At 46.1% G+C, this 17,198-nt stretch overlaps 1 protein-coding gene across 2 annotated transcripts in view; it reads left to right on the forward strand.

The window, feature by feature from the left end:
• The window catches only part of TTLL11 (tubulin tyrosine ligase like 11), a 108,622-nt gene that overhangs the window by 70,949 nt on the left and 20,475 nt on the right, over positions 1-17,198 (forward strand). For both annotated transcript variants that reach the window (XM_084820870.1, XM_084820869.1), the window contains exons 7-8: positions 6,285-6,542; positions 9,023-9,129. In XM_084820870.1, the coding sequence (XP_084676996.1) occupies positions 6,285-6,542; positions 9,023-9,129 (365 nt within the window). The remainder of the gene's footprint in view (positions 1-6,284; positions 6,543-9,022; positions 9,130-17,198) is intronic.

Genomic DNA, 17,198 nt, shown 5'->3' on the forward strand with positions numbered 1-17,198 from the left:
CAGAACCTTCACTAAATGGCACCATTCAAACTGGATGGTGGTCTCAGGAGGGCTAACGGCATCCTCCAACTAGGGATGTACGAAAGTCCCCTTACCTGGCTCTGCCAGGTTCTGCTGGGGGGGGGAGGCGCTCCGTCCCTCCCCCTGGAATCCTGGCCAGCCGGCTCCGCTCCACGGGGATTCCGCAGAGCTGCCGGCCGGCTCCGCCAGCAGCCGGACATCCGGCCACTGGCTAGCAGGGACACAAATGGTGGCGGCTGTAGCCGCCGCCGTTTGTGTCCCTGTAGTCAGCCGTGATAGGCTATGTAAAGACTTACGTAGCCTATCACATCTGGCTTAAAAAAAAACACACACGTGCGTATGCAAATGGCAGCGGCTATGGCCGCCGCCATTTGCGTTCCTTATTTTTGGCCGTCTTAGTCTGCGTAAATATTTATGTAGACTAAGACGGCGAAAATAAGGGGGAACACAAATAGCGACCGCTATGCTATTTGTGTTCCCCTTATTTTTGCCGTCTTAGTCTATGTAAATATTTATGTAGACTAAGATGGGCAAAAATAAGGAATGCAAATGGTGGCACTGCAGCCGCCGCCGCCCGGAAGATCCGCCCCAGGTAAGTCTCGTCCCGGGGGGGATCCGTGGGGGGTGGCGGGGGGGTGGCAGGCCATTCTGCCACAGATTTCAGGGGGCGGCGGTGTGCACAAATTTCCAGTGCATTCGGCCTCACCGAGATCTGTGGCGGAATTCTCTGCCATCCCTACCTCTAACCTCCCTTGACCCCTGCAAGCACTAGGCCAGTGGTAGGATCTTCCTCCTCCTCTGATGTATCATCCAGTTCTGGAATGGTCCTGCCAGGAAAGTGGTGGGACACAACCGTGATTGGCCAAGATCACACAGCGAGTGTCATGGCTCAGCGGGGATTTGAACCCAGGTCCCCCAGGCCCAACTCCAACACTCTCTTGACTATAGCACGCTGGCTTTGTCATTTAAAATGATTGCCTCTGGAGCGCCAAGGTGCCTGGCATGCCAGCATTGCTTGTTCTTTGTACAAGAAGTGCTCTTCAGCAACAGAAGCATCAAATGAGCCACAAGTTACCAATCATTCTGCTTGGCGAACCAGGAAGGCTTGCAATACAGTTATCTAATCTGCAGGTATTTAAAGCATGAACAAACTGCAGTATCACACCTCCGTCAGGCTTCCGTCAACTGCCCATGAGCCCTTGTGCTGCTGGTGTTGGCTGGATTTTGTGTGGAAATTTGGTTTGGCTTAGGATAGGAATTGACTTGTCCAATGACCTCGGCTCTTGGGAATCAAGTGTGCTGCTATCTGCATAGCCCCTCCCCTTAATCTGCACAACTCTGCCCTGTTTCCTGGTCACACTTGAGCTGGCATATATTCAATTATTTGTTTATTTTATATGTATGTATGTATGTATGTATGTATTTTAATCCTGTCCTTCCTCCAATGAGGTCAGGGTTGCCTATTTTGCTTTCCCCCCTCTCCCATTTTATCTTCATAACAACCCTGTAAGGTAGGGTTAGGCTGAGAGAGAGCAAGAGACTGGCCCAAGTTTACCCAATGAGTTCCAATAGTTAAGTGGGGATTTGAACCTGGACTTCCCTAATCATACTGTGACACTCTAAACCAGCCTTCCCCAACCTGGTCCTGTCTAGATGGATTAGATTACCACTCTCAGCATTCCCCAGCCAGCCATTTTATCCCCACAACTGCCCAGTGAGGTAGATTAGGAACAGTGTGAGTGATTGTCCCGTTCATGCCAAATGAGTGCAATTCTGCCTTACTAGGAGTATTCCTGTGGATCCAGGATAAGAAAGCTCAGGTTAGCAGGGGAGCTGTCCAGCAGGGAGCACAGCAAGAGAGATGTTGTTTCAGCAATGATCAGCTTCCTGTTGAGGAGCTTTAGGTGTGAAGCTGTTGTCCCATCCCTTCCTGGCTTGTCAGTAGGGTCTAGATCCAGAGCATTCTTCTTCTCCCATATGCTGGCTGGGGGATGCTGGGAGTTGTAGTCCGGCATATCTGGAGGGCACCAAGTTAGGAAGGCTGCTGTAGCCCATGGTAGGCAACTGGGCACTCCTGATGTTTTGGACTACAACTGCTGCCTGCGCAACCAATGGTAGGGGATTATGGGAGTTGTAGCCTCAAACAGCTGGAGGGCCCCTGGTTGCCTACTTCTGCTCTAACTGCTGTACTATATATGCAGGGAATGGCATGATGGCAGGGAACCCCACTGGAGCCTCTGCTACAGCAGGGGTTAAAATTACGACTCGAGCCCTGTGCTGATCATTTCCGTTTTTATTAAGGTGAGGGGAAGTGACACCAGCCTGATTAAGAGTTGCAGAATCAAATCCCATCTCATTATACATGTCCCCCCTCCCCAAATATGAAATATCCTAAGTGAGCAGTTTTTTGTCTGCCTCACAACGGCAGCTCAGGCCTCTGCTCTGCTTTGAACTTGACAGCTGCCGTTTGGGCCGCCCGTACCCCCACAGTTGTAAATCTCGAAGCCTTTAATTAGCAGTTGGAAATGTAGCTGAGGGACACAAAAAAGTGTATTAGCATAAAGATTAAGGCCACTGAGAATGAAGAGGATCTGGTAGAGACAGGGGGGAAAACATTAATAAATTAGTAATCATGTATAAAAGATAAAGCAGTCTTTTGGATTTTTATAAGCTTTGCTCAAATTGAAATTCCTTCTCCCACCCCCATCTTTGCATTCCTCCTTCTTCCTCCAAAAGTCATTAATATTTTCTCTACTGGTGATCCCTTCTGAAGGGAGATCTGTCATGAGTCACAGAATTAGAGAAATGAAAGTATCGGGGTCAGACATTAGTATGTAAACCAAGCTCTGCTTTTTATTCTGGGCCTTACCTCGTGTTTGACCTTTTGTTCATTTAATCTGACTCTGCTGTGCCTGTCAGAGGATTTAATTCTGTTGGACTTGTGAAGAACAGAGGGTCTGTTGCTGGTCCTCTTTTCCCCTGGCTCGGCTTTCTGGTAGATCTGCCCTTGATTGTTCTGTCAGAGCAAAGTTCTGCCTCTGTGTTCTCCATCCCTTTCCCCAGATTCCCCAGTTCCTCAGAGTGGCTTCCTCTCTTGTTCATTTGCTTTTTAATATTTGTAGGCTGCTTTTTGGCAGAAGCCCCTAAAGTGGCATAGAACAGGGATGTGTGAGCATTTCATTTCATTCTTGTTTTGATCAGATTTTCCCAAAATTTGCAAAGTTCTCCATAGTGGGCACATAAAGAATTTGAGATTTAAAAAATTTGAATGTGGGAGAAACTGAAAATGACATATTTGTCCATCCAGGTCCAGGGCTTTTCTCTTAAAAGTCTGGGTTGGAATCCCTGTGCACGCAACCATGTTACTACTTAATTAGGGTCGCCACCTCTTTTTCCTGACAGGCCCCTCATCTTTAATAGCTATATGGCAGGCGGGTACAACACAGTCCTATATGTGCTTGGAATAGCTGTACATATTGAATGTATTCTGTGCAGATGGGTGAGAATTTTGTTTTCTTTCAGTTTTAATAAGAATTGACCAAAATTTCCAAAAGTTCTTTGTATTCAGGACAGAATGACCTTGAGATTTAAAACATTCAAATGCAGGAGAAAGAAAAACTGACAGATTAACTAAAAACAACGAAATAACATCAGAAAAAATAACATCTTTGAATATTCAGAAAACAAAAAGAGAAATGGCAGTCATGTGAAGCAGTAGAACAAACGAAGAAGAAACTCTTCAGGGGAGTGCACAGAATCATAGAATAGTACGCTTGGAAGGAGCCTACAATACCATCGAGTCCAACCCCCTGCTCAATGCAGGAATCCAAGTCAGAGCATCCCTGACAGGTGGCTGTCCAGCCTCGTCTTGAATGCCTCCTGCATGGGAGAGCCCACCACCTCCCTCGGTAATTGGTTCCATATTAATCCAGACTGTTCTTCGAACTGTCCTGGAAAACCTGTGTCATTCTGTGGATGCTGGTGGAGTGGGCCTTGCTCTCTCACATCTCCCAAGATGCAGCTGTGTGGAATGGTTCTTGATGGAGAGAGTTCTGGGAGGGAAGGAGAAAAGAGCACTATGTCCTAGCCAGGCCGATGGAGAGGGTCTCGCTGTCTCACCTCTCTTTCTGCAGTTTCCCTGAAGCTCCATTTGTCTTTGTTGTTTTGCCTCTGAAGAAGAAACCCCTCTCATTTGGTTCAAATATTGTTTTTCAGTGGCAGCTTGCCACACAACAGCAGCTCTGCACGTGTCGATGTTGCTGCTGAAATAATAAAGCAAGGTGCGTCCTCTGTTGGGTCAAAAGGAAACAAGGAGGTTGGGCATTTTCTGTTGCGTCAGGTGCTGTCTCTAAGCCACATTCAGTGGAATCTTTTAAACATCAAAATTGTTTTGGGTGCATGGAGAATACCTTAGCAGTTATGTCATCTACTTTACGTAGATGGTTCTTGTGCGGCAGATGGCTCCTGGAGCATTGAGGAAAATGTAACGGGGCTTTTCAAGAGGGATCAATTTAGCTAACATTCGGGGATGGGAGTGATGGTGGTAGAAAAACTCTTGCATGCCATTTCCTGGCCAAGAATAAAAATGAGCCTTCAACATGGTGAAGATCCTAATTAAAATCTAGCTTCATCTATGTGTGTGGTTGCCTGGCCCTGACCTACTTGGTGACACAGTTACTCTTTATGAGCTGCATCCAGAACATACCTGAACACTGGAGGCATTCAAGATGAGGCTGGACAGCCACCTGTCAGGGATGCTTTGACTTGGATTCCTGCATTGCACAGGGGGCTGAACTCAATGGTCTTATAGGCCCCTTCCAACCCTACTATTCTATGACAAGTAAAACGGGGAATAATGTGTGCCAATTGAATTGACTGGGGCTGCGTTCAGGCAACCATTGTCTGAGAAATTTCCACCTGACTGTGGCAGCAGCTCTCGACCTGGTTCTGCTTGAGAACCTCAGATAACCAGGTAACCTGGAGTCGCCACAAAATTTTGCTGAAAGTGAAATTTGGAATCGAGCTTTGGAGGTTCCTGCTCGCAACAAGCCTATGAGGAATTTTGAGGGAAGGGAGAAGTTTTGGCACAACTTTCCCAGGCCTGTGCCAGGCCATCCATGCAGTGGATTGGATCCAGGATCTGCCTTCCACGAGAGGAAGGATTCCACTCGTGGAAGGTCCCTCCACCTGATTTGGGGGGATCTGTCCCACATCACAGCTCGCCCCATTCAGCAGAGTCTCTTGACCCTCTGCATAGCATTTAATTTTTTTTTAAATTGCATTTTTATATCCCGCCTTTTTTCCTCTTGCAAGGAATCCAAGGCGGCTTACATTATCCTCCTCCTCTCCATTTTATCCTCACAACAACAACCCTGTGAGGTAGGTTGGGCTGAGAGTGTGTGACTGGCCCAAAGTCGCCCAGTGAGCTTCCATGGCCGAGTGGGGACTAGAACCCAGATCTCCCAGCTCCCAGTCCAACACTCTCGCCACTACGCCACACGCACATTTACCGGCTGCTGTGGGAAGGAGGGGGTGGCGAAGACCACTTACGTCAGAACACTTGATCCATCGTAAATCTGGAACCATGAGACCAGCAGAAAACTGCATTGAGTTTCAGGCTACTGGTCTACACTTTCTTTCTGCTGCCTTCCGCAGTCTGATGCTACTGCATCTTGCTGGTTGGCCCTTTCCTCCCCTTTGTAAATCTTTAGGGGAGGTGGAGCCATTCCATAAAGCCAAATAAAATAAACCACATTACATATATACAGAATTTGCACTAAGGCAGGCTTGGCCAAGTGGTGATCCACCATGCCCAACACAGTAGCCAGGCAGCTATTCTGATGGATCTAATGGAGCCTTCAGTATCCTGCCTGCTATAATTGCAAACACAGTGGGGTTGCCATGTTCTGTGGCTGGTCGGCTGCCCTTGGTTTGCTGGGCCTCTGGACACTCACACCACAAATAGCATGAAAGATCTTGTAAATATTTTGCCTTGTTTTAAGGGGTTTAGTGATGTCTCAGCAGAAATTCTCCCCCCTCCCTCCTTTAGGTTTGTGTTGTGCAGAATGGTTTCTTCTAAGCCTGAGTAAATATTTGCACCCAGTTTCTTCGCTAAGTCCTTGAAAATGGGTTTTTATGATAGAAAACACTGACAGGGTGTTAATGGACAGACACGATCACTTCTGTAGGGGAGGGGGATTCCCATGGTGAGGGGAATGATAAGACACATTAATGCAATTTTTATGTTGCTGTTTGAACTGCAGAGCTGAGCCCAGTGATGCTACATCGCAGGAAAGAGATGACTTGCTCGAAGAAGGGTCCATGGAAAAACTGGAGTTGGATGGCAGCAAAACCCTGGATGCCAACATTCCCACGATTTGCCTGAAGCAAGTCTTCCCAAAGTACTCGAAACAATTCAACTACCTGCGGCTGGTGGACCGGATTGCGGCTTTGTTCATCCGTTTCCTGGGTGTGAAAGGGACAACCAAGTTGGGACCCACAGCTTTCCGGACTTTTATAAGGTGAGGGGTTTGGAGATCCTCCAAAAGAACACCCTGGTTTCGCATTGAACTCCCATGTGCAGCTTCTTGTGAGCTGTTGGGTAAATTTCTGGATGAATTGCTGAATGCTGTCACACAGTTTTCTCTCTCTCTCTTGCCTTAATGATGTGGTTCAGTGGAGTCTGTAGGGTTGTTTCCTTCTCATTTATGATCTTGAGTGCTTTTCTCTGCTTCTTCTGGGACATTGACAAGGATAGGGAGACATTTTTCTCCCTTTTGTATAACACTAGAACTGGATGCAGTCATCCCATGAAGCTGAAAGGTGGGAGGTTCAGGACAGATAAAAGGAAGGAATTCTTCACACAGTGCATAGTTAACCTATGGAATTTGCTACCTCAAGGTGTAGTGATGGCCACCAATTTGGATGGCTTTAAAGGGGGATTAAACAAATTCCTGGATGAGAATGCTATCGATGGCTACTAGTCCTGATGATTATGTACTACCTCCAGTATCAGAGGCAGTATGCCTATGTACACCAGTTGCTGGGGAACATGAGTGGGCGGGTGCTGTTGCACTCCTGTCCTGCTTGTGGGTTTCCCACAGGCAGTTGGTTAGCCACTGTGTAAGAAGAATGCTGGATTGGATAAGCCTTTGGTCTGATCCAGCAAGGCTTTTCTTATGTTCTTCCCTCGTTTGTGCTACAAACAGGGATTGGACTCGATGGCCTTGTAGGCCCCTTCCAACCCTACTCTTCTATGATTCTATGAATATTAAGATTCTGCACTCAGGAAATTTTAAGTTCAGCACCAAGAAATGCTAAATTCTGCAACTTACACAGATCATGAAAAGCCGAACCGATTTAAAAAATGTCTTTGACTTGACATAACTTACTCTGTCATTTTTGCTATTTTGCATAAATTACCTTGGTTTTTCTGTTCACTGGGAGGGAGCAAAAGAGCTCATTCCAACCACAGGGAAAACTCGCTAAGCCACCCTCCTGGCTTCTAAGGCTGGAGCCAGTGCTTCCAGTGCACACAATTTCACAGCAACATAGGCCAGAAACTTGCTCTTTTCCTTTAAATTAAAATTGAATTCTGCACCCCAGACTACATTCTGCGTTCCTCCCCCTGCACTCTCACAAAATTGCAGCCTACATGCGCTGCTTAGGGAACTGGGATCCACTCCAACCACAGTCAGGATGTTGGGTCACATGGAGAAGCGCCCCATTACATCATTTTTGTTGAGGATTATTCTCAAGTCATTTGTTGTCATTATTTATTATTTTTATTGTTTATATAATTTGACACTACTCTCAACATGTCTTGTGCTTGCTGCGGTAATATGCAAAACAAACAGCAACAACAGGCTCCTGCCCCAAGGAGCCTTCATTTTGGCAGTGGAGAAGGCAATGGAGGGAAAACCAGGGGGGTGGTGGTGGTGCCAGAAATGGATCATCCTTCCCCTTCACAATCAACACCACCAGGAGACAGAGCTTCAGGCTAATACTGCTTTATTTTGCTAGAAACTAGCCCTTTACAAATGCAGATTCCAGGAAACTCTCAGACTGCCTCAGGCCCCTAAACAACTAATCTGTGATCCCTAATTAGAGGAGACGATGGAGGGTAGTGAAGTCGCTTTGGGCATGAACTTCACAGCCAGACTTACTTTGCAGTGATGCTCCTCCCTTAGGGTGGCTTCCTCCTACGTTGGCTTCCAAGAGTGGCGATCCTGTCTGAGTGTCTGAGCCCTGCCCCTAACTTTTGCCACTTTGCTTTGTGACGTGGCCTAGCATCTTCCAACTCACACCACTCCTCCTCCTCCTCATTGGAAACTTGAGTTCTCATGGTGGAGGGAGGGGGCAGTGACTCAGCCTGGCCATTTGTTTGTCAAGGTCTTCAGAGGAATCTCTCCCAGTGTCTTGGTTCACTAGAGAAGGTCCCTCCCATGGCTTCTGATCTAGCTGCTCCAACTCTGATTCAGAATTGGAGCTGTCAGACATCTCAGAGTGCTTGGACTCATCCCTGACAGGTGGCAGGAACAAGGGTAGCAAGAGATCAGTGCGAGCAGGCCTCCCTTAGGAAGGTTTAGCTGTTGCTTAAGTCATCAAGGGCTAGATGGAAGCTCCATGCTCCTACTCCAGCCCTCTGGGATTCCCCAGAGGCCCATGGCCCCTGAGTTACTGGCAGTTAGAGCTTTAAGCGAAAATAGGCTGCCATTTGGGTTATTTTGGCCCTGTCCCTTTTGCACTTGGCCCCACGCAGCATTGGAATGTGGCCCCTGAGAGTGTCTCCAAACTTGAATTTGGCCCTTGGGCTGAAAGAGGTTCTGCACCCCTGACCTAATGCTCACCTAAGTGAATTCAGTTTCTGAATTTGCTTATATCAATTCACAGTGCCATTGGAAGTCTTCTGTGTCACACCAGGATGGTTCCTTCTTAATCCTCATTGTCTGTCCTGCCCCCCCACCCCCGTACCTCCGTATCTTTCTTTAATCCTCGCCAGAAACAGCAAGATAAGCAACAGCGGGTTCAGCATGGCTGCTGCAGATATCCTGTATATCGACATCACCAGAAAGGGGAGTGGCCTTGCCATGGACCAAAGAGATGCAGGTAAGCTTCCTTTTTTATGATCCCAAGGGGGGGGCGGGGGATAGAGATTGGTTTGGTGGCTTCTCCAGCTTCCTAATGAAAGAGATGATGGAGCCCACTCTAGGGACAGGCAAACAAGCGATGTTCAAGATCGCAAGGATTCTCTGAACATCGCTGTGATCGCTGCACGTGCTGCGTGAATGGAAAAGTTGTGCAAATTCGATTGAACAGGAGATTTGTGCAGATCTCCCCAAATCTGTGCAAATCTCCTGAAATTTGCAGAAATTTCCTCCATAGTCTAAAGAGAGGCTGATTCAATCTGCAGAGGAAAGTTGTGCAAATTAGGAAATTTTCACAAATCATTTGGGAATCTGGAATGAGATGAACACGAGCACATGTTTGACAGTTTGTGAATATTTCTGGTGGACATGCGCTTGCGTTGGGAGCTTCAAATGGGGCATGCTCACATTTTAGCAAGCAAAAATGAAGTTCTCATACATCCCAAGCCCACTCTAATGGCAGGCTGGATGCAGGAGATGCTGAGCAAAATGGAGTTGTGCGGGTTTGTGTAAGCTTGAGCAAAGGAGATTGCCTTTCCCTCTTAAAATGGAAAAAAAACCCCACCAAAACAAAACCAGTCCTTACCCTTGGCTCTAGAGCTGAATGGGGCTACTTAAAAGCTTCTCAAGTGAAAATTCATTAAATGGCATTATTCATTGAAGTGGTGAGGAAGACCTCTGTATCAAGCTATTGCAGGTGGCTGCTAAAGTCCAGGTCACTTTGTTGGTAAGAAAGGGTGGGGGGTAGTTAATGTGGGAGTGGAAACTGGAACCCATTGAGGGTAACTATGCATATTAGATTTCACTTTTGGGACTGAGTTTTCTTACCTTCAAGAAAACCAAACCTATTGCTGAATTTTGCTGAGGAATCTGCAAATCTTGTGGGAAAAACCCCACAAGCTATTAGAACTTACCCAGCAATGAAGTAAGTTAGCAGAAATGTCCAACTTTTGAATTTCATTAGTAAGTACTGAAATTGATAGGCAGTCAGAGCAACAGGAAGCTTATTTTTCATGTTTATTGCTTCAAACGAACATTGCCATCTGGCCCATTGTTAATTCTGGATTAGCCCTTGGTTTTGCTTTGCATCTTAAATTGCTGCAGATAAGCAGAATCTGTTGTTCGTGGGGTGTTGCTAGCACAGATTTGTGTGTGTGTGTGTGCGGCGCGCGTGTTCATGTGTGTTTTGTTTATCAGTATTGTGTCTTTGTTTTGCTGACCAAAATGGGCGCTAAGAAAAATATTTATTTACACTGCATTCAGGGTAACAGAATTCTCCTCCCCCTCTCTAAAAGCTTCATGCCTTCCTCTGAGCCACACCAAAATGCAGCTGTTCTGCAAATTTCCTGGATTGTTTCCCTTGGCTAGATTGCACCTTTCATTGTCCTGGCTGCAGGCCATTTTTAGATTGCTGTTGCAGTGGGCGTGGGTGGTATCTAGAATGCTCCAGCAGTTTTTACCTTTTGCAGTGCCAGTGCCCTTTTCCCACCGTAGGCCTAGCAGATAAAGCCCCGTGCTTTGAGGGTGCCATCTAGGCTGCAGTACCAACTTACCTGAGCATCCTGTCAGCTGACTGTCAACGGCCAATCCCTGTCCACCGGGCCCTATAAAGCCCCTGACTCAGAGCTTGTGCAACTCATCTTTGCTGTGAGGATGGTGTCTATATCGGATGGGCAGCTATGGGTGGTACAATTCCCCCCGCCTGGCCTTCCCTGCAGGCTGCATTTTCCCTGCGGCAGCAGCAGAATAAAAATTGGTGGTTTAACTGCTACAGGGCTTATTGAGGACAAATTTAAATTATTTTCAAGCTAAATGTGTCCTTAGTAAGCCTCCACCTATGGAGACATACTACTGAAGTCAAATTTAGCTTGTTTTCAAGCTAAATTTGGCCTCAGTAAGCCTCCACAGTGGTTTGCTGCTGAATTTCAGTGGCAAACCACTGATTTGTGCGGGTGTCATGACCTACTTAGTAATATAGTTTCCCTTAATGAGCTGTGTGTGTGTGTGTGTGTGTGTGTGTGAGAGAGAGAGAGAGAGAGAGAGAGAGGTGTACATGCTTGCTCCTTTTCCCTGTTGGTTGCCTTAGATCTTGAGTCCCAGTTGACTTTGGTGACAGCAGTGGAGGCTGGTGGCTCAGTTGTCCATGGGGCAGTGAATCTGCTCTAGGTCTCAGTCAGAACTTCAAAGGAGCCCCATTGACATTGGAGCCACCAGCCTCCACTGGTCGATGGATCTGCCTCTGCTCCCTCTGATGTTTGTTTGCTGTTCTGGATTTTGAGCCCTGCCTGTTGGACCTTGATTCTTTTTGTGCAGCCTACAAGAACACATCTCCGGGGTTGCATCTATGCATGCATGAACATTGGTAATATAGAATGGGGAAAAATATGCCAATGAACAGAAGGCATTGAAAGCTGTGGCAAACTGCGCACACAGAATTCCTTTTGAACTGAAATTTAGGAGAAGTAGAACACAGGACAGAGTAAACCAGTGGGAAGAATAATTCCCCCCTCCTAGCTGAGCAGAGCAGAGCAGAGCCGAGGAAGCTGCTCCAGCTGGTCTAGGGGCTATACAAGCAAGCAAGCAAGCTCCCACAGAATGAGCAATCAGAGCAAGTGAACAGGGAGAGAAAACAGGAGTTTGCCACGGGAGTTTGGCAGGGGAGGTCAAGGGGGAGGCCCCTAACCATTTTTGTTTGTTTTAATTATTTTTTCTTGTAACACACACTTCCATACCAGTGGGACACTGTTGTTAACCTCCAGTGAATAGAGGACAAAGCACAGGTTATTCCAGTACAATCAGAAAGCTAGAAACATAAAGGGAATAGAGACTATGGAAGGAAAAGACTCTCCAGTGTTGGTGACCTGCAAGGCCTGTACAATATTAGTTTCCTTGTCTGAGATCAATATGGCCTACACGTGCAATAAGTGCAAGTTGATCACACTGTTGGAAGAAAAAGTAAGTGGACTGAAGAGAAGACAAAGAGTTCTTGGACAGAACAGTGGAACTACAGCAGCAAAACGAAGTCCAGAAGCTAGAAGAGCAACAGCAAGCTGAGGCAGAAGAGGAAAATGCTGACGTGAGGAAAAATGAAGTAGAGAATACTCCTTGGAAAAGGGTGACAGGAGCAGAAGAACGGGAAGCTACTCTACACCAGTGGAAGCATTGGAACTATGGAACCATTTCCAGGTACTTGAGGATGGGACTGGAGGATAGCCTGCAGAGGAAGAATTACAGGGGAACCTGCATGAGAGCGAGCAAGTCAAGCAGAAGCAATGAAACCCAGGCCTACAACAACAAGAAGAGAAGAGTAGTAGTAGTGGGAGACTCCTTGCTGCGTGGGATCGAAACCCAAGTATGTCGCAAAGACCCCTGGACTCACCAGCTTTGCTGTCTCCCAGGAGGACAGATTAGAAACGTGACTGAAGGGTTGCCTACACTCATAAAGCCTACTGATAGGTATCCCTTTCTTCTCATCCATGTGGGAACAAATTATACCGCCAAGCGGAGCTACGAAGAGATCACGTCAGACTTTGAAGCTTTGGGAAGGAAACTCAAGAACTTTGGGGCCCAGATAGTTTATTCATCCATCCTTCCAGTAGTTAGAATAGGGACAGAAAGGGAAAGAAAAATACTCAGGGTGAATGACTGGCTACGAAAGTGGTGCTGACGAGAGAGATTTGGATTCTGGGACCACGGGCTATACTTCCTGGAAGATGGGCTGTTGGCAAGGGATGGGTTGCACCTCAGAAAGGCTGGGAAGAATGTGTTTGGCCATGGCATGAAGAACTTCATCGGGAGGGCTTTAAACTGAATCCTATGGGGGAGGGAGACGTAAAGTTGAGGGTAACAATGGATGAAGGCTCATACACCACAACGGAGAGAACAGCTGTAATAGCCTTCAGAAACATGTAGGAAGAAAGGCAGACTATAAAGCATATGGTCTTTGATGTCTATATACTAATACTCAGAGTATGGGAAACAAACAGAACGAACTTGAACTCTTAATACAGGAGAGAAATTATGAATTGATACGTGTAACTGAAACTTGGTGGGATGACTCCCATGACTGGAATAAAGCAATTGAAGGATATAACTTGTTCAAAAAGAACAGGAGGAACCAAAAGGGAGGTGGAGTTGTACTATATGTTAAAAATATATATCTCTGCACAGAAATACAGGAGGATGAGCTTGGGAGCCCCACTGAGAGCATCTGGGTTAAAATAAATGCAGCAAAGAATAAAAGGAACATGGTGGTCGCAATCTGCTACCGGCCACCCAAACAAGGAGAAGACGAACATGAAACTTTTGAAAAGCAAATAGCCAATGTTTCAAGGAAGCATGATGTTGTAGTCATGGGGGACTTCAATTTCCCCGATATTTGTTGGGAGACAAATTCTGCAAAACATGGCCCCTCCAAGAAATTCCTGACTTGTGTTGCTGATAATTTCTTCCTACAGAAAGTAGAGGAGGGAACTGGATGATGGGCTATCCTTGACTTGATTGTAACCAACAGAGATGACTTAGTGGATAAAGTAGCAGTTATGGGAACTCTGGGGGAAAGTGACCATGTTATACTTGAGTTCTTGCTTCTAAAGCAAGCAAAAGCCGAGTGTAGCCAAATGCGTACCCTGGATTTTAGGAAAGCCATTTTTAATAAACTCAGAACAATGATCAGTAAGGTCCCATGGCAAGCGACTCTAACGAGAAAAGGAGTCCAAGATGGGCTTTTAAAAAAGGAAGTTCTCAAGGCATAATCACAATCAATTCCAAGAAGAAGAAAAGGTGGAAGACAACAGAAGAAGCCAATGTGGCTTCACAAAAAGCTTAGAGATGACCTGAAAACAAAAAAGGACACATATAGGAAGTGGAAAGAAGGCCAAACAAAAAAGGAAGAGTATAGGCAGGTAGCACAGAATTGCAGGGATGGCGTCAGGAAGGCTAAAGCTGAGAATGAGCTGAGGTTAGCGAGGGATGCTAAAAGCAACAAAAAGGCTTCCTTCAGCTATGTGCGTAGTAAAAGACAGAGGAAAGAAATGATGGTTCAGCTATTAAATAAGGATGGCAAAATGATAACAGATGACAAAGAAAAGGCAGAGGTGCTCAATTCCTACTTTGGCTCGGTCTTCTCCCAAAAGAGGGTCTATGACCCTCCTGGCCAAGGCGAAGTGCAGGCTGAAGGGGCAGGATTGCAGCTTGAGATTGATAGGCATATGGTCAAGGAACATCTTATGACTTTGAATGAGTTCAAATCTCCAGGCCCAGATAAACTGCATCCAAGAGTAATAAAGGAACTGGCAGAAGTTTAAAGTTAACCTCTTTAATGAGCTTCTGCCGCACATTAAAAACATGGTTGTTCAGGCAGGCATTTGGGGTGGGTTAGGGTATTTTTATGATGTTTTTAATGTAGAATTTTATTGTATGAACTGTTTTGTTGTTGTTCATTGCCCAGAGTGGCTGGGTGACCAGCCAGATAGGCGATTAATAAAATAAATAAATAAATAAATAAATAAAATCAGAGCTGTCAGAACCACTGTCTATTATCTTTGGGAAATCATGGAGGACGGGTGAAGTGCCAGATGACTGGAGGAGGGCTAATGTTGTCCCTATCTTCAAAAAGGGCAAAAATGAGGAACTTGGGAACTAAGACCAGTCAGTGTTACATCAAACCCTGGGATAATTCTGGAGCAGATTCTAAAGCAATCCATCTGTAAGCACCTTGAAAACAATGCAGTGATTACTCGAAGCCAACATGGATTTGTCAAGAACAAATCCTGCCATATGAATCTGTTCTCATTTTTTGATCAGGTCACCTCCCTTGTGGACTGTGGCAATGCTGTGGACATAATATACCTCAACTTCAGCAAAGCTTTCGACAAAGTGCCCCATGATATCCTGATGAGCAAGCTAGCTCAAGGTGGGCTAGATGAAACAACAATCCGGTGGATCCACATTTGGCTACAAAATCGGACTCAAAGAGTGCTTATCAATGGGATCTTCTCAAACTGGGGAGAGGTAACAAGCGGGTTATCGCAGGGCTCAGTCCTGGGCCCGGTGCTCTTCAACATTTTTTTTAATGACTTGGATGAGGAGGTGCAGGGAATGCTTATCACATTTTCAGATGACACAAACTTGGATGGGATAGCTAATACCCTGGAAGACAGAAACAAAATTCAAAGTGATCTTGATAGGCTGGAGCTCTGGGCAGAAAACAACAGAATGACATTTAATAGGGATAAATGCCAAGTTCTGCACCTAGGAAAAAGAAACCAAATGAACAGTTACAAGATGGGGGATACTTAGCTCAACAATACTACAAGCGAGAAGGATCTTGGAATTGTTGTCGATCACAAGCTGAATATGAGCCAACAATGTGATGTGGCTGCAAAAAAGGCCAATGCTCTTTTGGGCTGCATTAATAGAAGCATAGCTTCCAAATCCCAGGAAGTACTAGTTCTCCTCTACTCAGCACTGGTTAGGCCTCATCTGGAGTACTGTGTCCAGTTCTGGGCACCACACTTTAAGAAGGTGGCAGACAAACTGGAGAGGGTTCAGTGGAGGGCAAGAAGGATGATCAGGGGACTGGAAACAGCCCTACAAGGAGAGACTGAAAGAAGTGGGCATGTTTAGCCTTGAGAAGAGAAGACTGAGGGGAGATAGGGTAGCGCTCTTCAAGTCCTTGAAAGGCTGTCACAGAGAGGAAGGATGATCTCTTTTCGATCACCCCAGAGTGCAGGACACGGAATGATGGGCTCAAGTGACAGGAAGCCAGATTCCGGCTGAACATCAGGAAAAACTTCCTGACTGTAAGAGCAATACGGCAATGGAACCAATTACCCAGGGAGGTGCTGGGCTCTCCCACACTGGAGGCATTCAAGACGAGGCTGGACAGCCATCTGTCAGGGATGTTTTGACTTGGATTCCTGCATTGAGCAGGGGGTTGGACTTGATGGTCTTATAGGCCCCTTCCAACCCCACTATTTTATGATTCTGATGTTGGTGGTGGTGATGGTGATGATGATGATGGAAGGGGCGGGGGAAATATTCTCATCCTGGTCAGAGCTGGGGATATACTGACGGCACAGTCCACAGGGGCAATTTAGGTAGTTGGCCGTCCCAGCTTGTCATCTTTCTGCTCAGTGCTGCTTGGACATAGCTGCTTTTCTTTGGGCAAGTGTAGAATTTCCAGTAATGCTCTGGAATCCTCAAGCACGAGCCAAGGGAAGTTGAACCCGCAGATGCCTGGTGCTTTGCAATGAGAATGCGTATAAATTTGTTCTAAGGGGTGACAGAGCTTAAATGGCCTCCCACAGAGGGCCTATAAAAGGGAGACATGCGTAGAAAGGCAAAATTAAAAACCCACATTTGGAAAATGATGACATTTATTTTACAAGGGACTTTCTCTCTTTTGTGTATGTTCCCCCTCAGGTTTTTAATATGTGCTTTGGATCCCAATGAACTTTAACAACAGGAAGCCTTAAATGCTCATTCTGTGTCCCTTACGCCAATTTAATTGTCAGGTTTTATTAAAAATTGTAATGGATGGGTTTTATTTTAATATCCTCAAAGACGTTTTATGCCAGGGAATTGGGAATGGAAATTAGAGTATTATCAGCCAGGGGGATTTGGATAAATCCCCCTCCCCCTGCCCACAAAAGAAGCAAGAATAGGGAATGAGTTCTATTACATGAACCATGGAGACACCCATTGAATGGCAAAGGGCATCTGATGTGCCATTTCCCCAATGAATCATCCACATACACTTGAAAAAAAGGACAGTCTGCCCATAGGCTAAATGGGGAGGCAACAGCAGAGCAAACAAACTTCTTGTCTGTGGGACCCCACCCACCCTATCCCACCATTGGCTGTGCTTGTGTGATGTCACAGAATGCCCAGTAAATTTCCAACTCACGTTGTTCTTTCATTGTAAGCTGCCTTCGAAGCCTGTGGTCAGGCAGAAATTAATATTTAAATTAATATTGTAAATAATAAAATAAATATGATGGAATCTGCTTCCCGTCTCCATTGCATTCT

Source organism: Heloderma suspectum, chromosome 14 (assembly GCF_057233095.1).
Source record: "Heloderma suspectum isolate Gila_16-S chromosome 14, 16-S_ref, whole genome shotgun sequence".
In the NCBI taxonomy this organism is placed as follows: domain Eukaryota; kingdom Metazoa; phylum Chordata; class Lepidosauria; order Squamata; family Helodermatidae; genus Heloderma; species Heloderma suspectum.